This window comes from Microplitis mediator, chromosome 5, assembly GCF_029852145.1.
Source record: "Microplitis mediator isolate UGA2020A chromosome 5, iyMicMedi2.1, whole genome shotgun sequence".
Taxonomy (NCBI): domain Eukaryota; kingdom Metazoa; phylum Arthropoda; class Insecta; order Hymenoptera; family Braconidae; genus Microplitis; species Microplitis mediator.
Window position 1 is genome coordinate 3,254,443 of NC_079973.1, and position 25,048 is coordinate 3,279,490.

The following is a 25,048-nucleotide window of genomic DNA, read 5'->3' on the forward strand; positions in this document are numbered from 1 at the left end:
TTTTTTTTACACGGGTCATTAAAAACAAGAAGATTTAGCGTATTTGAGTCCTCGAAACCATAGTATTTTTTTACGTACTCCGCTTTGCCCCCCCTTCCCCTAAATATTCTTGATTCAAAAAAATTTTTTTGAAAACCTCAATTTTCCCGGACAAAGTAGAAATCTCTTCTGACCAAAACGAATTTTCTTGGCTCAAAAAAATCTTGACTCGGTTTCTGAAAACGTTAATTTTCCAAAATATTTCCTTGACTCAAGATAAATTTTTTTTCTGTGTACGACTAGAAAATTTTTCTTACTCCAAAAAATTTTTTGTGTCAAAAAATTCTATTTTTCTGTGTACTATAATAATTTTTTAAAAATTATAGCCTGATGAAGACGGTAATGGCGGAGCCAAAGAATTAATTGACATGATTGTACCGATAGTTACTAAAATTATTAATGTAAGTGTTAAAATAAAATAACAATAATAATTTAAGTGAAGTAACTTTTATTTTTTACTAATTCAGGGTCCAGATGGCCAAGGTATCGATCTTGGTGCCCTAGTAGGACCAATATTTGGGCTTCTGGCGCCATTTATTGGTCCAGTCTTAGCTCCGGTAGTAGGCCCACTCGTACGAGCAATCAGTAATGTAAATAAATATTTAATAGCCCGTATATAAAATTTAATGACTTATATAAACGATTTAAAAAAGCAATAAGCAAACGAATAATAAAATGTTTTGTTAGCCTCCGACCGAAGGTTCATCTTTGGGTGCATTGCTTGCGGCAATCACAGGACCTCTTAGTACGGTAATTAATTTATACTATTTATAATAATAATAATAATTAATAATTAAAAATTTCTCAATATCTTCACTGAAAAAAATAATCGCTAGCTGCTAGCGATTTTTTTCGCTAGCAGCTAGCGATTTTTAATCGTTAGCTGCAAGCGATTATTTCGCTAGCGGCTAGCGATTTTTTCTTTAGCAGCTAGCGATTTTTAATCGTTAGCTGCAAGCGATTATTTCGCTAGCGGCTAGCGATTTTTTCTTTAGCAGCTAGCGATTAAAAATCGCTTGCTGCAAGCGATTATTTCGCTAGCTGCTAGCGATTTTTTCGCTAGCAGGTAGCGATTAAAAATCGCTTGCTGGAAGCGATTTTTTCGCTAGCTGGAAGCGATTTTTTCGCTAGCTGGAAGCGATTTTTTCTTTAGCAGGGAGCGATTAAAAATCGCTTGCTGGAAGCGATTTTTTCGCTAGCGGGTAGCGATTAAAAATCGCTTGCTGGAAGCGATTTTTTCGCTAGCTGCTAAAGAAAAAATCGCTAGCCGCTAGCGAAATAATCGCTTGCAGCTAACGATTAAAAATCGCTAGCTGCTAAAGAAAAAATCGCTAGCCGCTAGCGAAATAATCGCTTGCAGCTAACGATTAAAAATCGCTAGCTGCTAACGAAAAAAATCGCTAGCAGCTAGCGATTATTTTTTTCAGTGTTATTAGTTTAGAAGCACTAAAAATTTTAGTATCATGTTAATAAATTCCATGGATATTGTCCTCTCATAATTTTATATAGATATTTTTATGAGAATATGTAACCGCAGATTTTCATGCTTAGAATTTTTCAGCCTCAAGAACCCAGTGGGATGTCTCCGCTTGCTATAGTAATTGCCGGAACAACCGCAGCGCTTTTACGGGTAAAATAATCAAATAAATAAATAAATTTTTTAAGAATAATTATTTCATGGCCAGAGTTATTTTTTTTTCTAAGGAATTGAAACCGGGTCTACCTGGTGGATTGGACGTGGGCGCATTAGTGGGCGCTGTTTTAACTGGAGTTATTTCAGGAACTAGCGCAGGTCTGAGTGGGAGTTCCTCTGATTCTAATAGTCCACAATCTCACCCTCAACCCTATGGTGCTGTAAGTAATTAATTTTTTTATTTAATATATGAAATAATTAGAGAATATATTCCGGTAATTCAATTTTAGAATCTACAGCGACCGGCTTCGTCTATAAATGACAATGTAATTTTTCCTGGTAGGCCATCACCAGGACCTCCCCTCAATAGTCCGTTTGTTATTGTAAGTTTAATTAACATTTAATTACCCGATGTCAGAAATTAAATTTAATAAATTTCAGAGACGACCTAATCAAGCAGCGACAGTAAATATTGGATCAACAGTAAGACCTTACGTGCCACCTCAAGGGCCGTATCCTCATCAACAATATCCCCACCAACAATACCCTCATCAACAACATCAATCTCCGTCTAATTATCCTCAGTACCAACAATATCAACGTCCTCCAGCTTACAATCAACAATTCGCTTCACCTTCGCGACCTGCCGTTCAAACTCAACAGTACAGACCCGGACCTACGCCTCCTAGTCCGTACCCTTACAACCAACACGCAGGACCTGTTCCCGCGGCTGCAAATAGTGGAGGATCCAGTTACGCTCCATACGGAAGTGTAATATATTTAAAAATTTTAAATAAATTCCTCTCTAATTACAACCTCAGCTAATTATTAATTTCAGGACTTTGGACGAGTTTAGCTGACAGAATTTTCATTAATTATTTTGACGTTTCGTCAGATATTTTGACTTCATCAGCAAAACTTAATATCATTTAAAATCAAAATAAAATTAACAAAACGTCCAAATAACTAATGACTTAATTCTGTCACCTAAACTCGTCCAAATTCTTGAGATTAATAATTATCTATTATATATCACACTGTAAAAAAATTGCGGAGTGAATGCGGATTAAATTCGGAGTGAATGTAGAGCGGATGACTGCGTTTTTATTTACTCCAAAGAGAATTTATTTGAATATTAAAACTCTGTATGCGGAGTTAATTTTTGTAAAAACTCCAAAACTCTGAGTGAATTCGGATTTTAATAAAATCCCTAATCACTCCGAATTTACTCCCGATTTTTTACAGTGTACGGACACGATCTAACAACAAAATTTAACCTCAGTAATTTAAAAAAAAAAAAATATTTATTACAGAACGCAGTACCAGCGAGTTCGGTAAATCCCCTGTCTTTGATAGGAGGGGCAGTAAAAGAAGTCCTAGGGGGTGGAGTTTCACTAGTGTCATCAGTAATAAACGCAGTGTTCGGAATATTGGGAGCATCATCATCCTCAAGTGATTCACCCCCCGCTCCATCTTATGGACCACCGACCGGCCATTACGGGCAAGCATCCGGTTAGTTTTAAAAAATAGTAACATATAAATAAATTGAGGCATAAATATGAAAAATTAAACAGTAGCTAGTGGAAAGTGTCTCGTTAGTCAGACCTTACGCAATAATGAACCGCTTAGACTTTTATTTACACGGATCTTAATAATGTTGATACGAATTCTCGGTAACAAACAAAATTATAATGTAAATGTAAATATAAATATATATAATATGCGTACGTAAATATTGTCGGTACATATATGTCGCGTGATCGCTGACGTGTAAAATCCTATATCGTGTCCGGGTGACACGGAAGTCTCGGTACAAAAGAAAAGACCGTAACTCTTATGTGTCTTATATTATATTTGGTCACTTCCGAGCTATCGATTCTCCTCAAGCCACACCTATCATTACGTTTATCAACATGTTACGTATTAATCTAAATAGATTTATGTTTATGCATATATAACATACATTATTTATAATTTATTATACATATATATGATAAGCTAGTAATAATAATGCACTGAGAGAAAAAAATCTTTTCAAATTATAGTATATTCTGACCACAAAAAATATTGAAATTTTAAATCTAATATTTTGGCGCCAAAATTTGAATATTTAATTCAAAATAATTTTCTTAATCGAAGAAACTCAAGTTGATTTAAAAATATTTTGATCTTTTTTTTTGCAGTAGTGTAAATAAATTTTGATTTTCGTGTCAAGAAAATGATTCTTCGCGGCAAATATGAAATTCATAATGCAACAATTTATATCGATATATTTTTTTTCTCAGTGAGTGAATGATAATAAAAATAGAAATAAGGATAAATATTTTTGAATAAAAAAAAATAAAATAAATAAATTGCGTGCTACTACTTTCATCAACTACATCTTGATCTTTTGACTTTCTCACGGACATATTTATGATGCCATTATACTTTCTTTTCACTCATAATTTTATATTTTAATATTTATTTTTTATTTATCATTTATTCTTGACAATTGTTATTGCCCATAATTAAATTAATTTAAATAGACGTTTTTCATTTTTTTTATACTAATCAGCACAGAAGTACGCGGTAAAGATTTTTTTTTTTAATAAACTTGAATACCACTAAGTGAAACAAACATTTATTCGGTTCGCCACTCGATTATTCGCTAAAAATATTTAAGTATATATTTATTTTCAAAAATATAAATTCATAATAAAGTAATAAATTATTATGCAATTATCGATAAATTAAAATATTTCGCCAGCGGGTAAAAAAATTAATTACAGCGAATAAATAGAAAAAAAAAATAAGAATTTATAAAAATTTGAAAACTGTACATCACACGTGAAAGCTGTTAATTTATTTTTTTCATGTAATTGTGCAATAGATTAATATTTAAATACATATATTTATATATATGAGCGTCAAAGTGGCTGTAAATTACACGAACACGGAATTAATTTGGTAAATATGTTGATTTCATTATTAAATAAACAGCAGAAGTCTAATTTAAAATAATAAATTGTTCATTTGGTTATTTTAAATTTAATAATTAATTCAATGCCTCGTATATTGTGCGACGTGTATCGTAATTTCATTTATTTCGAAATAATGCGCGAATCATCTCTAAGAGCTTGAGGTAAAATATATTAATATGTGATAATAATCGTGTCTATGTTTGAAGGCGAACTAGAGACGATTCACTGACCTCATTATTTTTTGCAGTAATTTATTTTTTTTTTACATTCTTTTTTATTAAATGAATATTAATTCCATTAATAAAAAGTTTCTCTAGAATTTAAAAATATATTTAATTCGAGAATAATAATAAATAAGTAAATAAAAAAATTATCAAAATACAATTCCTTTCTCTGGGTTCTGTGGCAATCCGGGTCTTGATCTCGGGTCATTGACTCACATCAATTATAAAATCTCGGCAGCTTTTTCTCGATGCAATAATGCGTTTACATTACCACGTGTACTTATAGCTTATAATAAGAGCTGTGTGCTACCTAGACAGACATTGAAAGTCTCTTGTGTGGCTTATGTCTCTCGTGCCACACAAGAGATTGCGAGATCATAAATGTAATAACTAGAACACGGCACACGCATATACTTAACGATCTACACTACAGACTATAGACACCTTTGGGCATTGGAAAATCACTTGTTAGCATTATTATGATATTCATACTTACATTCAATAAGATTTTATTACAAAATTGTATTCGATTTCATTATTTTCCGATAAGAAAACCCGAGGAAAAATGAGTCACTATATTTGAAAATGAAAAACAAATTTTCTGGAGGAAAGGGTGGGCAAGTTTGTCAGTGGGTTAGTCTGGATAGTGAGGCCAATTTAAAATTTCCAGTAAAAAAAATTTGTTTATAACCGTGACCTATTTTACCTCAGACTCAGTTTTTCCAGTTTTTAAAAAAAATAATTGAAAAAAAAAAAAATATCAATTGTGCCGGCTGACAAACTTGTCTCAAACTTTTCTACAAATCATTATTTTTCGATAAGGAAACCCGAGGAAAAATGAGTCACCATATATTTGAAAATAAAAAAAAATTTTCTGGAGGAAAGGGTGGGCAAGTTGGTCAGTGGGTCAATCTGAATAGTGAGGCCAATTTAAAATTTTCAGTAAAAAACAATTTTGGTTTTATAACCATGACCTATTTTACCTCGGACTCGGCTTTTTCCAGTTTTTAAAAAAAAATATGATACTAAAATTAGCCAACGTCTAATAATTTTTGGATTAAAAAAAAAACGATAAATTATAAAAAAAAAAATATTTAAAAAAAATGCACTTGTAGTCTTTTAAATTTTCTACATGTGCATATTTTTAGTTTTTTTTTTTTCGATATTGGTTTGTAAAAAAAAAATCCAAAAATTATTAATTGTCTGCTAACTTCAGTATCATAAAAAAATAATTAAAAAAAAAAAAAATATCAATTGTGCCGGCTGACCAACTTGCCTCGAACTTTTCAACAAATCACTATTCGATTTCATTATTTTCCGATAAGAAAACCCGAGGAAAAATGAGTCACCATATATTTGAAAATAAAAAAAAATTTCTGGAGGAAAGGGTGGGCAAGCTGGTCAGTGGGTCGGTCTGGATAGTGAGGCCAATTTAAAATTTTCAGTACAAAATTTTTTTTTATGACCATGACCTATTTTACCTCAGACTCAGCTTTTTCCAGTTTTTTAAAAAATAATTAAGAAAATACTCGAAAAAAAAAAAAAACAATTTCCATTATCCGGGGGCCGACTTGCCTCAAACTTTTCGACAAATCATTTTTAGAAATTAAAAAAAAAATCCTTTTTTTATCCACTCAGGCGAGTGAAAATTTTTTGCTAAGAAATCCTTTTTATCTGTGTCCTCAAAATGCTGTCTCATTTCCCCTGTCTCCCTTATATCACTTCTATTTTTATATAAATAAATATTTATCAAACTGTAAATAAAATGTATAGAATGTGTACTAGAATTTATAAATAAACGTGTCGACAAGTACATAGTTCAGTAATTAATTTTTAAAAAAACAATTTTCATCTGTGCTTTATAAAAAACTATTGAATAAGACTGTAAATAAATTATATATATAGCTAATAGATTGAATCGATTATATAAAATAAAGTAACCTTTTTAATTGTACTTGTTAAATAAATTGATTGTTCCCATTGACAAGTGAAAGGTCGGCATAATTTAGAGAAAGGTCGCGTGGTTGTCGACAAGGTCGAAGGTCTTGGGCGCCTAAGCTTCTTATTTATTAAATGACGTTTTTTTAAACCGCATTGTAAATTTTATCGGTCTAACGTATAGATGCTTTTAGATGTATAATAGATATTTAATATTCATGCACGTGAATTGCATAAGTGAGGCTGATATCACAAAAACTTTCTATTCGCATCGCAGTTAACGTTTTTTAAACGTAAACGTTATTTCAAAATAAGATATCGAAAGATGATGCTCGCATCCGTCCTAAAGTAACTGAGTCATTTTTATTTATTTGGTAAAAGGTGAAAGGTAGAGTTTTTACAATCCGCTGTACAGTTAATCAATAGTTTCATTATTTATATTTTTATCAATTTTTTTTTTTTATATATATACTAATAAAAAAATATATACGGACATGATTAATCAGGAGTATTCGGAGAAAGTATTTAAGAGAATCTATGAGATAAAAAATATCGTAACGAGCTATACATAAGTGTTATGTAAAATTAATTCATTACGTTCTTATAAATTTTAAAAACTGTTAATCATTTTTCATAATTATAATTAAATGTTATTATTTAATAAAGTGTTAAATAATTAACATTAGTATATATTAAGTGATAAAAATATAATGTATCAACTGTCTATTGATTGATCACGCTCTCTTTTACGCAATTTAAAATTATGTTTGCATGCGCCTGTAATTAATATTTATGCAACAGTTTAAATAGATTTTATTTACTATTTCTTAATAATATTTATTGTAATTACTCCTTTTTCAAAATTAATATCTCAGTTTATTCACCGAGTGACGTCTTTGTAATTTCCGGCTATCGAATTTCCCCATTACTTTCTTTATTCACCGGCAGTCTACGAGCGAGTGTCAAACACGAGTGTTGTGTAGACATAAATTTTCGACAGTAATTCAAATATTTTTAAAAAATAGGCGCGAAAAATTAAAAAAAAAAATTGGTTGATAAGAAGTGACTGTGAGAAGCTTGTAAGGATATTAAATAGTGTTAATTTTAAGTGTTAAAATAAATAAATCAGCAAAGCAGAGAGTGGAAAAAGCCGTGAGGTAAGACTTGATTATAAAATTAATTTTTAATTCGTATTTCCTATTGTCTTATGTAAGATCGAGGTGCCTAGATCCTAGATCCTCGATCCTTATGCCAGTATCCTTTTTTAAATCTTATTGGAAAGTTAAGATTTAAAAATAAAGTTGATACTGTAAGTTGCTTTCGCTCAACCCAAGCTTCTCCTTCTCTACCTCTCATTCCTTATATTTTTTTATGTTTTATTGTTTTCATTCTTTTTTAAATTTTTTTTTGAATTTACTGGAAAGTTACCGCGCGAGCTCGATTTAAATCTGTCTGCATTTATCTACGTTACGCGGCACCACAAATCAATCATTGAAATTTCAAATTTATCATCAATTTTAAAAAATCAACTTCCATTTTTTTGAAAATTTGAATTTTCTTGGCGGGAAGTTTAAAAAATTTGAATTTAATTCAAAAATGGAGAATAAAATTCAGTGAATTTTTGATTGATAGACAAATTTTGTAAACAATAATTATGCAATAGTTTTATGTGAAATTTAATGGATCGAGGATATAATCCTTGATCCTTTCCATACGATGAACCGTGAGCAGCATTAATAACTATATTAAGTAAAAGAAACAAAAAAAAAACAAACATATTCAATGGATACTAAATACCGGAATGTCTGTCAACATCTTGCATTATTACACAATTGTCATACATAATATTCTTTTATATCAAATATTTATGAAATTGAATTTTTAAAAAAATTAAACTTTAAATTTTATAATTTATATTTTTAATTGCATTATGCAATAATTGTTACTTCCTTTTTAAATGGAGCCAAAAAAATTAATTGTATTTTTTTTTTTTTTTAAATTAAATAATGTTCTTTATAATTAAACAGCAATTTATTATTTAACGTAAGGTAAATTTAAATTGAAATAATAATAATGGACGAATTAATTAAGGTGGCATAGATAAAACAAAGATTTGATTAATAAAAAGCCTAAGGCGAATCCTCTCCCTTCTTCATCAGTACAGCAGTTATTAAAACCCGTGACATCGTCATCTCACGTTCTGTCGTGCCGGCACGACGTATCAGAAGACTTCTATCAAATCTTTCCCAACCCGAAATATTCAAATTACCAATAAATATAAAAAAAAGCCACGTCCTTCAATCAAAACTTATATTGCGCCCATAAAATCCCAAGCAAATATATTTATATATATATATATTGATAATATAAGTAAATCCGCTGGACGATCTTTTTCTTCAGTGAGCACCGATACTATTAATCCTATCCAATCCCCTTGTAAATACAACCAGACGATCTCGACTTCGGGGTCTCGTTCGGCATCGACCGCAAACGAGTCTCGCACCTCGACTGGCACGCATCGAAGTCTCCGGCAAGTTCGCGAGAGTTTCCCATTTGGTCACTAACTTTCTTCATTTGTAAGTAATCGACAATAATCCATTAATCTATCAATTTATACATTTAATTACTAATTATATATAAATTTTTCTATTTCAAATTCCCTTTAATGGTAACTTTACATTCACTTATAATTTAATCCCGGTCGATTTATATCAAGGACTTTATCCTACGCAATGACAATTAATTTTATAAATTTAATCGTTACTCAAATAGTTTTATTTTATTTACAGATAACTTTTTAATTTTTAAATTCAAAATGAAATTTTTATTGGCAATTATTGGAGTCGTAATCGCAGTCAGTCTCGTTAAGAGTAGTCCGATTATTAAAAGAGAAACTGATGATTTGAGTCCATTAAATGAGGTGAGTATTAGTAATAATTGTAGTAATTAATTACATACATCAACTGTAAATTTATTTTGATTTTTTTGAATAAATTTCCGACTGTTTTAATTTTTTCGGCAACGCCACGTGCTATCCAAATATTAAAATTTCTTTTAATAAAAAAATTAATTACTAAATTTTTTTACTTTGGTTCAATTGGTATCGGATGTAACGCGAGAGTTACACTAGAACCCGCAAAACGTGAGCATTAAAGAGTAGTGTGTTGAGAGTGAAAGTAAGTTGGATTGGTCCAGACCTTTCGAACTGCCTGCGACTTGTATATATTTCCGTACAAATGTCCACGTGATTAAATTTTAAATAAATTTTTTATTTTTATTTATTTTTTTCGACGAAAAAATAAATATCGTCAATGGGCTTTTGGAATTTCGCAAGATGTTTAATACACATGACGCACTGAATAGTTACGTAAAAAAAAATTGAATTTCCCGAAGACACACTTTCTTTAAATACAACTCGTACACGCTGGGCATGGGAATTACTATTTCAAACTAATGATTAACAATCAATTAGACGTATTAGTATATAAATATTTATATATACTTAATCTTTTTTTTTTTTTTTAAATATTGTGAGAGGAAATAGTGTCAAGGTATTTTATACTCTGTTTCTATTGATAGTTGATATGGAAATTGATAAATAAATATAAAAAAATTTTTCTGTTCAAATATTAAAATATATATTTGAATAGATGATTGATAACTCAAGAAATTTGGTGCAAGTATTTATTAAAAATTATAAAAATTATTTTCGTGCATGTAGTTAACAAAATATGATCCAAAGTTAGCTGACAGTTCAGAATTTTTTGATTTTTTACCAACAATTGAATTCAAAAAACTAAAAATATGCACATGTAGAAAATTTAAAAAACTATAGGTGCAATTTTTTTTTTAATAATTTATCGTTTTTCAAAAATCTGAAAGTTATTAAACGTCGGCTAATTATGATACTGAAGTTAGTCGTCTAATAATTTTTGGATTTTTTAAAAAAATAAATTATGAAAAAAAAAATATTTGAAAAAATTGCACCTATAGTTATTTGAATTTTCTACATGTGCATTTTTTTAGTTTATTTTTTTTTTTAATAATTTATCATTTTTCTAAAATCCAAGATTTATTAAACGTCGGCTAATTATGATACTGGTTAGCAGACGTCCAATAATTTTCGGATTCTTTTTTAAACAATAAATTATGAAAAAAAAAATATTTGAAAAATTTACACTTATAGTTTTTTAAATTTTCTACATGTGCATTTTTTTAGTTTATTTTTTTTTTAATAATTTATCGTTTTTAAAAAAATCCAAAAATTATTAGACGTCGGTTTTTTTGATGATACTAAAGTTAGTCGTCTAATAATTTTTTGATTCTTTTTTAAGCAACAAATTATGAAAAAAAAAAATATTTGAAAAAATTGCACCTACCGTTTTTCAAATTTTCTACATGTGCATTTTTTTATTTTTCATTTTTTGTAATTTATTTGTTAAAAAAAAAAATCCGAAAATTTTAAACTCTGTTAACTTCAGGATCATGGCTTATTTCAGTATTATAACAAAATTACGTCTTTTTAAATTAATAATTAATTAATAATAATGATATTCGATAAATTATTTTTAATATTTGCCGTAGGTTTATGTGTTTCAGAACGAAAATGACCAGTCATTAGATGAAGAGCCGCATGGTGACAGAGAAAAGAGAAAAATTGGCGTAATAAAATTAGGAGTTTCAAACGGTATCATTAATTTTGTATTTGGTGTAAGTAAATAATACTTTATTAAGCCATTATTATTATCACAGCCATTACTACTAACATCATTATTTAGTTATGAAAGCTTTGAGCCATATTTAATGTACTATAAGCATACATTTAATACGCGTAACGTAGTTAAGTATTTTAAAAAGCATAAAGCATTAAATTTTAATATTTTAACTCCACTTACGATAGATTACGTACTTTCTCAAGTAATAGAGTCATTGCCAAGCGAAACGCGTACAATTTATCAATGAAAGATTTCACAATGACCTAATAATTTTTTTAAATTTACAGAAATTAGATTCGTTCTTAGATGCCAAGACAAAAGCACTAGGAGTTCTCGATGAATCAAATAAAGCAAAGAATGCAATTTACGGTATCGATCCCAAGCAATCAGCTACCAAAGAATTTATAAGTGATATTATTGGTAAAAAAATCCAAGCAGGTACCGCCGGAATAGGGCCACTAATAAACAGTGCGACGACATTTATTTCAACTAAATCCCAAGGACTTGTCGGTGCACTGACGTCTAAATTTGCGCCTCTCAGTTCATTATCCGGTGGATTGTCAGGTAATTTTATTTTATATATGAGTCTTCTATTTATTTACGAGAACTAAAATGGATATAAATTTTTATCAGGAGGTTCCGGAGACTCTGGAAGCCCGGGAGGTGGATCTGGAGGTGGATTGGGAGGAATTTTGAGTTTGGTAACGAGTTTAAGTGGCAGCAGTAGCAGCGGTCTCGGAGGACTGGGCGGTCTGAGTGGCGGAAGTCCACATGACGACAAGGAAAGTTCCGAGGGTGGTAGTTCAAGTGGAGGAACGGGAATAACAATCGGCGATTTTCCCAGCATTGGTGGCGGGTATCCATAAAATTAAAAAAATAAAGCCGCGGAATTAATGAAAAAATTTTATAAAAATACTCAACCTCTCCCTACACCTTTGTAACACCAAAAATACGTCAGTTAGACGTTTTTTAGGCACGAGGCGTTTCTAACGATTATTTTTATTTTTAAGAGCTTTGGAACCGCTTCGAGCTTGTATTAAATACTGTTCAATATTGTTTTTTATTTTTTATTATATGTAGATTGTTTTGTATGGCCATCGCAGTTATTTTTTTTTGTAAATGATTATTATATTAAGGCGAGATTGACGGCTTCGCGCTCGATATTTCAAAAAAAATCATGTAAATAGCAGATTTTATATTAAAAAAAAATAAATTTATATATAAATGATGGATATATTAAATATATAATTGTTATTGAGTAATAATTATATATAAATTGTTAAGAATTACTGATTTAATATAATAATAATAATTGTATGAAATAAAACTTAGCTCTGCTTTTTTTCTTTAACTACAAAAGTCCTTTCCTTTCCTGAATTTATTTATTCTTGTAAATAGTTTTTTTTTGCAATAAATAAATAATTTAAAATGGGCCTGCACTTTTTATTTGAGGGGGAGGAAGCACCTAGAATTAATTAACACGAAAAAAAAAAATTTTACCGAGGGAATGAAAAAAATATTTTTTTTATGGCAGGTGTCAGGGACTACTGACGACACCCCGATATTTGATAGGAACAAAGTATCATTGGAAGTACCCTCGAAAGCTTTTGGAACGGGATTCACCCTAGTGACGAACATCAGTAAACTACTGGGAAAGTTAATCCTCGTAAGTCAAAAAAATTCAAATGTTTAAATAGATATTATATAAATTTATATTTATTTTGTCCAGAACTCGGCGCATCGTACGGAAAATGTCCTCGAGGTGTTCAAGCCATTTTTCCGCGGCGCTTTTGCAATCAAAGGGCTGCCGTCAGACAACGAAATTCACAAAAAAAAGAGACAGTCTTCTGAAATAAATCAAGTGAAATAATGCTCAATAAATAATAAGCAATAAATTTACAGTGGACTAAAAATGCTGGATCTATTATTGATATTTAAAAATTTATGATCCTGTTAGCCGACGTCTAATGATTTTGAGATTTTTTTTAGAAACGATGAATTACCCATACAAAAAAAAAATCGGCCCATTAGTGGGTCATTAATGGCTGCCAATTTTCAAGTATCGGCCGAAGATCGGCTAAATATCGGATGATAACGGTATGCCAAGCATTGGCCAACGAACGGCGGTTAATTGTGCGCCGTTTTTAAAAGCAAAAAGACGGCTGCCAATGATTCAGTTGGCCAATCATTGCAAACCAGGCTTCGGCCGATCTATGGAAAAATTTCGAAGCTCGGCGAATTTGTATGGGTTGTAAAAAAAAAAAAATATTTCAAAAAATTCACCTGTAGCTTTTTAAATTTTCTACATGTGCATATTTTAATAAAAATTTGAAAACTGCTACTTGTCTGCTAACCAGGATCATAAAAAATTTCATAATGTAATTGATAATTAATATACAGCTCCAGCAATTTTATCCCACTGATACATGATCATTGATCGTGTATCAGATCTCCGATTCATCAGGTTATAGCTCAATAATGTTTGTACATTTATTTAAATAAATAGTTTATTAAAAAAAAAATTAACTAAATTTTTAATTATTATTATTAATAAATAATTAACGAGTAATCGTGTCGCCATCTGACGAAATGGAGTCCGGGTTACAGGTCTAGATCGTAGCTTTCCAGTCCGTAAGTGAGAAAGAGAAAGAGATCGGATCGGATCGGTTTGTTTGGGAAAAGGGAGCAGTTGAATAGTCGATTGAACGACCGACGGAGCACAAGAACACGTAAGTAAATTTATTTATTACGCCCATTATCTTGTAATATCATTGTAGATATAATGACTATTATTTAATGATTCTACTGATTGATACTCTGGTCTTTCTCTTTCAAGGACAAAGAGAAGCGAGTAACAGGTGATTTAAGGCAGTGGGGGTCTAGGAACTCTTTGGACCTCATATTTTGAAATATATAATGTTGGCCTTGAAGATTAATGTACTGAGCATGGGATATCTCGAAAAACTCATCTCGCTATCAGTATTAGTCTCGCAGTCTGTCTTGTACGATGCACTGCGTGCACATGTTTCTGTCTATCGCGTGTTCAAGTTTCGCTCCAATTGACAAATCCCGATAATTATACGTTAGTATTTTTTTTTTTTTAATTTTATTTATTACCTAATTTTAATTTTATCCAGATATATGAGAGAAATAAATCCTTCAAGTCATTTAGAATTTATCTTAAAGACAGGTAAGTCTTTTAAAATTGCCGAGCATCTCTTAGACCAATTAATCTTTAACTTTTATTTAAATTCCATATTTAAATATTTAAACTCAATAATTTTATTCTTTATATTTTGCAGACTAAAAATACCTTTGACATGTTTTATGGTACAGGTAAATGACATAACATTTTAAAAATACTCTTTTGCATTTTATTTAATATTAATTTTTTTTTTAATCAAAAATATTTTGAATGTCTGTCGAAAGTATTTTTAAATTGAGTTAAAGTAAATCAGAACCCGTATTACCGAGTAGTTGTATGAACTTATATAAGTTTTTAGGACATTACGTGATCAATTAAATAAATTTTTATATGCAGGAAATTTAAAACTTAAATATTTTTTATTATATTGAGCAAATAAATAATATTAACTTACGTAAAAAATATTATTTTAAATTCGTCTTAATTATTTTTAGTGCACGATGACCTCGAGTTTCTCTTTTCACTATTGCAAGCGTATATGTAATGCACATATAATAAAATAATATAATAATTACTGATATATCACAAAAGACTTAAAAACTTGTTATCATTTTAGAAATATTTAACTTGTAAATAGTCAAGAAATTTCAAAGAAAATTATTTATCTAACGTATTATAGCATTACTTTCATAACAGTATTCGTGATACACGACAAGCATTCATGAGAAAACTATTATGTAAATTTGTATAATGTGGTCCAAAGAACTGACGTTTGTTATTTTATTTCATCACTTTCTTCTTACGGTCATTAAAATTCATAATTAAAAAATTCAAACTAATAATTTTATTTATTCACTCAATAAATCATTTTGAATTCCAATAAAAATTACAATTCATAAATAAAATTTGTAAAATCAATTTTTTTTTTCGCTGAAATTGTTACAAGGATATCAAGAGTCATCGGTTACTTGGGTCTAATGTCTAAAAAAAAAAATCTGTATGTAATTAACTGACTTCTATTTATTTAATTACGTTAAGAAATAATTAAGATTTGCATGTAATTAATTATCACATAAATCATTAACGGTTAAAAAAAATTCTCATGATTAAGAAAAAAAAAAATTGATTTTATTGAACGCTTGTGAATTAAAAATAAAAAATTTAATTAACCACGCAATCTTATATGAAACTGAAGTTAGCAGGCAATTAAAAATTTTTGAATTTTTTTTTTCAAGTTTAATTTTAAAAACTAAAAATATGCACATGTAGAAAATTAGAAAAAATATAGGTGCGCTGAGATAAACTTTTCTTTGGACAATTAAATTGGATTTGTTAAATTCTGTTAAACTATAATTTATTTGGGACAACTAAATTATTTTATAGTGCCAAAAAATCCAAATATTAAAACAAAAAATTATTCTATTAAATCTAATAAATATCACTTAGACACAAAAAAATATATTCATTTAGAATAAATATATATATTTGAATTTGATGATTATTGATTTAAAAGTTATGGTGTTAGGCAGCAGCAGCGGGAGTAGTTCGGTGCTCGCCACTAGATCGCGCCCACCATTTGTGGTGTCCCTGGTAAGATACTTATTTCAGAGTTATTATATTCCCAACTTGAAGCATTTTGGGACACTTATATTTCATTATGACTCCTTTATGAACTGTACAGCTTATCAATTTGATTGAATGCTTGCTACGAAACGCGTAATTATCTTTACTAAAAATTTTTTAGTTTCGAATAATTTCTTTTGTTGGTGGATTACAAGATATTTTTTTAAAACAGCCAAACATATGATTGGCAATGGGCAATTAAATCATTTTGTTGTCATAACTAAAATTTAGTTGTCAGGAGAAAATTTTTTTCTCAGTGTAGAAAAATAATTTATTTTCTTGACACGTACTTTTTTTTGTACTATGACAAAAATTGTTCATTTGACCTTACGTGTCAAATCATAATGAATGTAGTGATCATTACAGCATTCATAGTACGAACATATGACTTTATTATATCCAAAATATAAGCCAGTGCCCGTGGCAATCAAAGCGCCAGTGAATGGGTCCAGGAAACATTCGACTTTTAATGTGAAAACAGTTAAAATAATAGCAAGTACTGTACACTGAGAAAAAAATTTTCTTCTGACAACTAAATTTTAGGTATGACAACAAAATGATTTGATTGCCCATTGCCAATCATATATTTGGTTGTTTTAACTAAATATTTTATAATCCACCACACTGAGAAAAAATTTTTCTTCGGACAATTAAATACGATTTGTTAAATTCTGTTACATGTTAACTTAACATTCAACTTGTACATGCCAGGAGAAAATTTTTTTCTCAGTGTGCAATTTTTTTAAATTTATCGTCTTTAAAAAAATTCAAAAATTATTAGACGTCAGTTAATTTCCGTATCATTGAAATTAGCCGTTTAATAATTTTTGTATTTTTGAAAAACGATAAATTATAAAAAAAAAGAATTGCACTTATAGTTTCTAAAATTTTCTACATGTGCATATTTTCAGTTTATTTTTAACAGATGGGAGTGAAGGTTCATAAAATAAAAATTAAACGTGCGCGTAATCGTCGTAATCGATGGAAATCCCAGTTGCGGAAATGTCGCGGAAGTTGCGTATAGAAAGTTAACACTGAGGCTGAGGACTTATCTGGCCATATATGTTTGAGATAATAGTGAAATAAACTGTTAAATATATATAGATATTTATAAATATATGTAATTGAAATATATTTATATATATAGTTAAAGTTGAACTGTTTGTCAATAATTCTAGATCAAATTTCGTCACATTACTCACTCAATACACGTTCAAGTACTTAATAATATATAAGTATATACACTTAATCACGTAGTCTAGAGCATATGGAAATAGTGTCCAAATATTTTCCCCTCCCGTTAAAAAAATAATAATAATAAATTTAATTGATTAAATGTATGAAATTAAAGTTCTCAGTCTATTATCAACCGCTGCGGTTGTAAAAACCACAAATTATTTTTTTATTTTACAATAAAATTTAATAGTTAAGAATTATAGCCGTATTCAATTTTTTTTTTTGCGTGAGAATTTTTTTTTAATTTTATATTTTTTCAAAATATCTACTAATTATTATTTACAGTTATGAATAAATTAATTTTGAGCGTCTGTGTGCTGATTGTGGGATGGAGAGTAGAAGTGGATGGTCAAAAATCGACACGTTCGATAGATAATCAGAGGTACGGATTGAGGCCAAACAATATTTATGCTGGTGAAATTTATCCAAATTATGTAGGCCCCGAAGCGAGAAAAATTGAACGGGCTGATAATATTTATTCAGAGATGGTTTATGGAATAGAAAGTATAAAAAATGATGATAAAGAGGACGAATTGGAATTTATAAAGATGCTGAAAGACGAAACGACGTCTATTGACTTCCAAAAATGGGATTCTATCGGCGATCGCGTTATTTCCCGGGCGAATGTCAGTGAAGAAACAAAACGAGTTGTTAGACAAGTCAAGAAACAGAGACCTGGTTTTTTCTGGACACTGTTTCGTGTTGTATTTGAGGTAATTTACTAATAATAAACCAATTTATTAATTATTAAATCTGCTAACTCTCCTTTTCTTTAATAGACAGTCAACGAAACAAGGTCGACAATCGAACAAATAGGAGACATATTATCTCAAAATATTTATCCCGATACCACAACTTCCAAAGCCTCATTAGTATCAACAAAAGCTAAAAATTCTGGCAATGTGCCTGGAAGTGCTGATGTGACAATAAAAGATTCGCCAATGAATCAAACCTCAACTACTGAAGCTCCATTCAGATTAACAAGAAATTTGTTACAAAATATTGTGCGGAGAAACGTCCGCGGTCTTGTTCGACTCTTCAATATCGAATGGAGAGATGCCATAAATGTAAGTTTAAATTTCAATATTATCTATATATAGAGGTACCGTTTATGGCCACTTTTGGACACTTGAAAAATTTGAATAAAACAATTTGTAAATTACGCAATGACAAAATTAATTTTTAATATCTGTTCAAAGATACACTGAGAAAAAAATTTTCTCCTGACAACTAAATAAATGCATATTTAGAAAAATAATTTATTTTAACGACACGTACTTTTTTTTTTGTACTATGTCAAAAATTGTTCATTTGACTTTATTGTATCCAAAATATAAGCCAGCGCCCGTGGCAATCAAAGCGCCAGTGAATGGGTCCACGAAACAGTCGACTTTTAATGTAAAAACAGTTAAAATAATAGCAAGTACTGTACACTGAGAAAAAAATTTTCTCCTGACAATTAAGTTTTAGTTATGACACCAAAATGAATTGATTGCCCATTGCCAATCATATATTTGGTTATTTGACTAAATATTTTATAATCCACCAACAAAACGAATTATTAGAAACTATAAAATATTTAGTAAAGATAATTACGCGTTTAGTAGCAAGCATAAAATCAAATTGATTACCTGTAGAGTTTGTAAAGTAGTCATAATGAAAAATATTAGTGGGTCTTAGAGAATGAGCTATTAATGAAAAGTAAATATTATTTGAAATGACTGAATTTTTATTTTACAATTAAATATTTGCATGTTTAGAAAAAGAATTTATTTCCTGGACACGTACTTTTTTTTGTACAATGACAAAAATTTTTCAGGAAAACATTAATATCGAACGTTACTGTCATAGTGTAATACATGATACCTCTATATTACTATCAAAAAAGGGTTGTGGCCACTGCTAATTTCCAGCGGATAGCAGTCCTATAACTGCTTCGAGTTAGGAATATAATAACTCTGAAATAAGTATCTTACCAGGGACACCACAAATGGTGGACGCGATCTAGTGGCGAGCACCGAACTAATCCCGCTGCTGCTGCCTAACACCGTAACTTTTAAATCAATAATCATTAGGTTCAAATATATATTTATTAACCTCGAACAAATATATATATATATATATATATATATATATATATATATATATATATATTTATTCTAAATGAATATATTTTAGTTTAACTGAATTTAACAAAACCAATTTAATTATCCGAAGAGAAATTTTTTCTCAGAATACTTTTAACCCGCTATCAAAATGGCAATTTTATTTTAAACTTTTTCATCCAGTAAAATAAAGTATTAAATGTCCAAAAATGAAGCAGTGGCCACAAATGGTACCTCTACTCTATACATATGTATAATTAAAAATCAAATTTTTATTGTACCGATAAATTTCTAATTGCAGCAATCACGGAAAAGTATAAAAAATTTCCAAAAGGATTTGTCCAAAAGTGTTCAGCCATTTTTGGCAGACAATCCGGCCGCCTATTGATGATAAAAAATTTTATTTAAAAAATAAATGTAACAGTAGTTAGAAATTTTATATTTAAGTTTTAAATAGTGAACATATGTATATATAACTTTATTGTATATAAAAAAAAGATTGCACAATATGAGGTCAATTGAACGGTTAAAATATCAAAATCTTTCGTAAATCTTAAACTTTTACTATAAGGGAATTCCATATTATGTATCACGTCATAGTATCTGCTGTGATTGTACATTCATTTGTTACGTAATAATATATATTTATTAATAGTTCACTATATAGGATTTAGTTTAACAAACCGTTTAGCTGACGCCCACGTATTTTTTTGTAAGACGACAGGATGGTGACCCGGCGAAATAAAAGCAAATTCATAAAAAGAGAAAGCCAAGTTACTGATGATTGGTCAATATAACCGTGGGCTATGTCAACGAGGACTGTTTATATAGAGGATGGTCCACTACTGATCAGTTTAAGAAATAATCTGGCATCGATACGATCCGCGAACAAAACACGCGAATAAAAAAAATATACTTAATAATAAAAATATAAATAATGTTTTATTCGGTACTATAATAGTTTTTAAAATTATATAAGTGATTTGGGAAATGTTTCGAGTTTTTGGATTATTATTATTTATTAATTGGGCAACCGGTGAGAATGTTGTTTTTGAAGATACAGGAAGACATCGTGTGAGTTATGGCACTACTGAAATTCCGGTTAGACCGAAACCGCCCAGTGTTAGGCCTAACACTATAGATAATATTTTTCAGGTATTTAAATTTGAATAATTAATTTTTTTTAAAATAATTATTAATTATTTAATATTTTGAATTTAGATACCGATCGCAGTAATAAAGGGCACCTCAGCTGCTGCTCAGTCATGGTATCCAGAAAATGAAAATATGATAAATAAAGTATTTGATGTAATGTCAAAAATTATATAATTACTTATTATTAATAACTACTTATTATTAATATAGAATCTGCATTCACTCTGATTCGAAATTTAAATATTTAAATAAACTCTGCTTCGGAGTAAATTTTACTCCGAAGGGATTAAATAAATGAACAGTCATCTGCTTCACATTCACTCCGGATTTGATCTGCGTTCACTCCGCAAATTTTTTATGTTATTGCTTATTTATTTGAACTCCGAAGGGAAGTTTATTTTAATATTAAAACTCTGAATCAGAGTGAATGTGGATTGAAATAAAATCCAGATCCCTCTGAAATCACTCCGCCGAAAATAGCAACTCTCTATTTACTCCTTATGAGCAGTGACTTTTTTAAAAACTCCGAGATTCCGAATCGGAGTGAGTGCGGATTGAAATAAAATCCAGATCACTTCACTCCCAATTTTTTACAGTGTAATAAATATGACAAATATAAATTCAATTTATTCAATTATAGATTCCTGTGGCAACATTGCAAGCGATAAGTAATTTAGTAAAAGATCGTCTTCCTCAAGAACCAAACGAATCCAATCAACCGGAACGAAATCGAAGACGCAGAAAAATTGATGATGATTTTCAAGAACACGATCAACAGAATCAACAGTCATCCTCAGAAAATAACAAAACTCAAAAAAGGCACGTCCATGGATTATTAGATTGGGATTTTCCTTTGGTTGACTTGTTTTGGGGAGGTCACAGCCACAACCATGGCCATCATATTCATGAGCACAAGAAGAAAAAACGCAAACCTCATGGACTTCATGGAAGTCATGGGCATGGGAGTCATAACCATGGAAATTTTTTTGGTAACAATCACAATGACAATATAGGCCGACCAATATTAGGTGGAGATGGCAACATTTATCACGTAACTGATACTCTCAATGACGCGATTCAAATTGGGCCTTGGAAACCTTACGTCGGAATACAAAATAAAATAGCTCCTGGTTCTCCATTTAAATTTTAATAACTCTGATCGTAAAATAGTAATTTATGTACTGTACTGTTAATTATTATAACACTGATGTCTAGTAATTATAATTAAAATAAAATAATTTTTCATATTTATTTACACTAAAAAGGAAACGTAATATCTCTAGCATTGAAGTATAAGTATATTGTATATTATTATAATTATTTTTTATTTATTTAAAAGACTAAGGAAATAAAAAAAAACTATCCTTGTAATTTCTTTATCTAAAAATAAATTCCTGTATAAAAAAACTTGTTTGCGACAAAAGAAAAAGTGATACAAGAAATTTGAAATTTAAAATAGAATTATTATTGTATTTTTATTTTAAAAATTCTACGTGATGAGAATAATAAATAATAAAAATTTTCAGTAAATAAAAAAAAAAAAAAAATGAATCGATGAGTAAACTTCCGATAGAACGCACGTGAGAGCTTCACTTTAATAAAATTTCCATTGCAAATACCAGTGCGTCAATGACCCGTCGTAATTAAATGCGATTTTTTTTTTTTAAATAACAATGTGACTTTTGATATATTGACAGGTGTCAAAGTCTTCTATGAGAACCATAATCATCATTATCATCTCAATCATCACTACAATAATTGTTAGCTCCTTTATCTAAATCCGCGGCCCCTTTGATTGGATCTAAGCCCCACTCGCAGAGCACAAAATCCCTTCTCTTAGACCGCAAGTGCATTGAAAGTGCGAGTTCCCAGTGGTCGGAACTTTACAGGCTGACTTGTCGACATCGCCGAGTCATTCTGTTTCCGCGACTCACTAAGATGGTCAATAATAAACGTGTCGTGATTTTATTACTGACAATAATATCAATATCGAAAGCTATGCCGCACTCACAGACAGTCGAGGACGGTCATAAGAAATCTGACAGCAAACAAGATTCTCTATTTGGCGTGAGTTTTATTTTAATTATTTAAATAAGTTCATTATCCTCATCATTACTTATTCCCACGAGTTTACTTATATTTAAATTTATATTCATATTTATGTACTTTATTGTTATGAAACAGCGTAAGTACTTGTAATAATAAACTTTCGCGTTAGCTATTTTTATTTTTAAATTACCGTCTATTGTACGTTACCTAAAACGTTTATTTTTTAGAATTCATCTTTTTTTTTGCAATAACAGACTTCCGTTGAGCCGCTTAATGAACGTAAACTCTCTAAAATTACCTGAAATTATTTCGAAACAACATAAATAGATATTTAAATATTTAATAACATAATTTCTAAATGAATCTGCAAATTGACGTCACTAAATTTCAGTTGCCCTTTTTGGAGTTCAAAAATGGCGGGGTGAGAGTTAATTTCGCTGGCTATCATGCAGAAGCTGGTCTAGGAGGTCTGTTAACTGGCGATGCTAAAGGCGGAGGACTTTTTGCTGGAGCTGGAACACCATTTGGTGCCCATGCTTCTGCAGGACTTGGCGGGGCCCTTAATGGCAACAATGGCGGCAATGCTGGTAGGTTTGAAAAATTTCAAATTTTCATAATATTTTTTTTGGCCATCTGACCCAAAGTAAATTTATCTTCTGAAGGTGGAGGATTACATGCGCGAGCTGGACTAGGCAACGGTGGTCCAGAAGCTGCTGCAGGACTCGGGGGTAATTTGGACGGAGCTGACGGTTCCAAAAACGGGGGTGTCCTTTACACGGCAACTAGTAATAGAGGAAGAACTAGAATCGTTATGAAAAATATTGGCGGCGGTTCTAATGCTGACGCACCACCAGTTCCTAATGCGAGTAACATTCAACCGATTCCTCGAAGCAAGGTAATTACTGCTTACTCATAATAATTAATTAATCATGACGATAAAACTTTTTTAACTCAGGATCAGAGTTCAAATGCCCAGACAACTGATAGCGAATTAGTAAGACGCGAAATTAATTCACCAGGTGAAGGGGTCAATGTCGTCGACCCAAATTTACCAGTAGCACAACAAGGTAGACAGAGTAATTAATGATCATTAATTAAAATTTATTATGAATCAATGATTAATTATAAAATTTATTCTGTTTTCAACCAGCATACGCTCACGCATATGACCGCTGTCGCAAAAAGGGAAGACGCGTCTGCAACAGACTCAGAAAAACAATAATCCAGCAACAGCTTCCGCTTGCGCAAGTCCCTGGTGACTTTACAGCCAACAAAGAAATTTTAAACGATCCGAGTGCGTTGTCTTTGGACGCGCGTACCAGTAGCAAAATAATTGCCGAGAATACTGGATACGCAGATGTTGCTGTGGCACCTGGACCAGCACCATCTCCATCAGCGTCGTCAATTCCATCGCCAGCATACGGGCCCGCACAACCAAGGACGCTCTTTGACGACATATTCAACGTAATTCCGCCCATAAATTTATTTGAATAACAATAGAAAAAAATATAAATAATAAAATAAATGAGTTCGTGAGTATTTTACTAATTACGCTTATTTCAGATTCCAATATCCACTTTGCATGCAGTAAACCAGTTGCTGAACAGCAAAGTTGGACGCTAAATCTGGATATCGTGATACACTCATCGTGTAAACCCAAGGACGCGCTTCTCCACAATTCTTAATTTTTTTATTACTATTCTATCTCTTTATCACCAACAGGTTTTATTAGCATTCGTCTTTGTTTATATAAAACACGCGGAAAAATTTGCAAGATAATTATTAAGTTAAGAGTAAACACTTTTTTTTATTAATTGAGATGACGTTCTAGCGATGATTAATATTTTATATGTATTATTTTTAAACCTCACTGCTTGCCAGTAATTATTTTTATTGCGTCCAAAGATTTCCGATCAATGTACCAGTTATTATTTTTTTTTATTATCGTTTATTATTATTATTATAATAACTATTTGTCTTAATTTTCTTTGTAAACAATTGTTTAATTAGCTGTAATTTATGCCCTCTTTTAATGCTAACGCTTCATATGTAATTTTGAATTGTGTATGTTTCAATAATTGTCGCACACGTAATTTCTATATAGACCTTGAGTTATGAAATGGATTAGCGGCACTAATTAACTAATACCATTATATTATTGATTACTTATTACTTATATACAATTACCTTTGTATCAAAAAAATATTTTTATTTTTGTTAGTA

General features: G+C 30.2%; 3 protein-coding genes across 4 annotated transcripts; all 3 read left to right on the top strand.

The window, feature by feature from the left end:
• Positions 1-8,911: 8,911 nt before the first annotated feature.
• LOC130668573 (uncharacterized) lies at positions 8,912-13,980 on the top strand. The gene is made up of 7 exons (XM_057470921.1): positions 8,912-9,373; positions 9,587-9,717; positions 11,382-11,507; positions 11,800-12,076; positions 12,146-12,372; positions 13,047-13,178; positions 13,242-13,980. Exons 2-7 carry the CDS (start codon positions 9,613-9,615, stop codon positions 13,380-13,382), a joined length of 1,008 nt encoding a protein of 335 aa, XP_057326904.1. The 5' UTR covers positions 8,912-9,373; positions 9,587-9,612; the 3' UTR covers positions 13,383-13,980.
• A 230-nt stretch (positions 13,981-14,210) lies between these two features.
• On the top strand, positions 14,211-22,147 carry LOC130667278 (uncharacterized). Of its 2 annotated transcripts, none has more exons than XM_057468745.1 (8): positions 14,211-14,241; positions 14,349-14,594; positions 14,815-14,848; positions 17,802-18,229; positions 18,296-18,583; positions 19,923-20,776; positions 20,843-20,929; positions 21,417-22,147. In XM_057468745.1, the coding sequence occupies exons 3-6, from the start codon at positions 14,833-14,835 to the stop codon at positions 20,007-20,009; spliced, it is 819 nt and encodes a 272-aa protein (XP_057324728.1). In that variant the 5' UTR covers positions 14,211-14,241; positions 14,349-14,594; positions 14,815-14,832; the 3' UTR covers positions 20,010-20,776; positions 20,843-20,929; positions 21,417-22,147. The 2 variants fall into 2 exon arrangements, with proteins under 2 accessions (XP_057324728.1, XP_057324727.1); XM_057468744.1 differs by having other exon boundaries at positions 14,212-14,241; positions 14,349-14,702; positions 21,417-22,146.
• A 496-nt stretch (positions 22,148-22,643) lies between these two features.
• Positions 22,644-24,968, top strand: LOC130667279 (uncharacterized). Its single transcript, XM_057468746.1, has 6 exons — positions 22,644-22,843; positions 23,217-23,412; positions 23,488-23,720; positions 23,781-23,892; positions 23,976-24,289; positions 24,389-24,968. Exons 1-6 carry the CDS (start codon positions 22,715-22,717, stop codon positions 24,446-24,448), a joined length of 1,044 nt encoding a protein of 347 aa, XP_057324729.1. The 5' UTR covers positions 22,644-22,714; the 3' UTR covers positions 24,449-24,968.
• Positions 24,969-25,048: the final 80 nt, after the last annotated feature.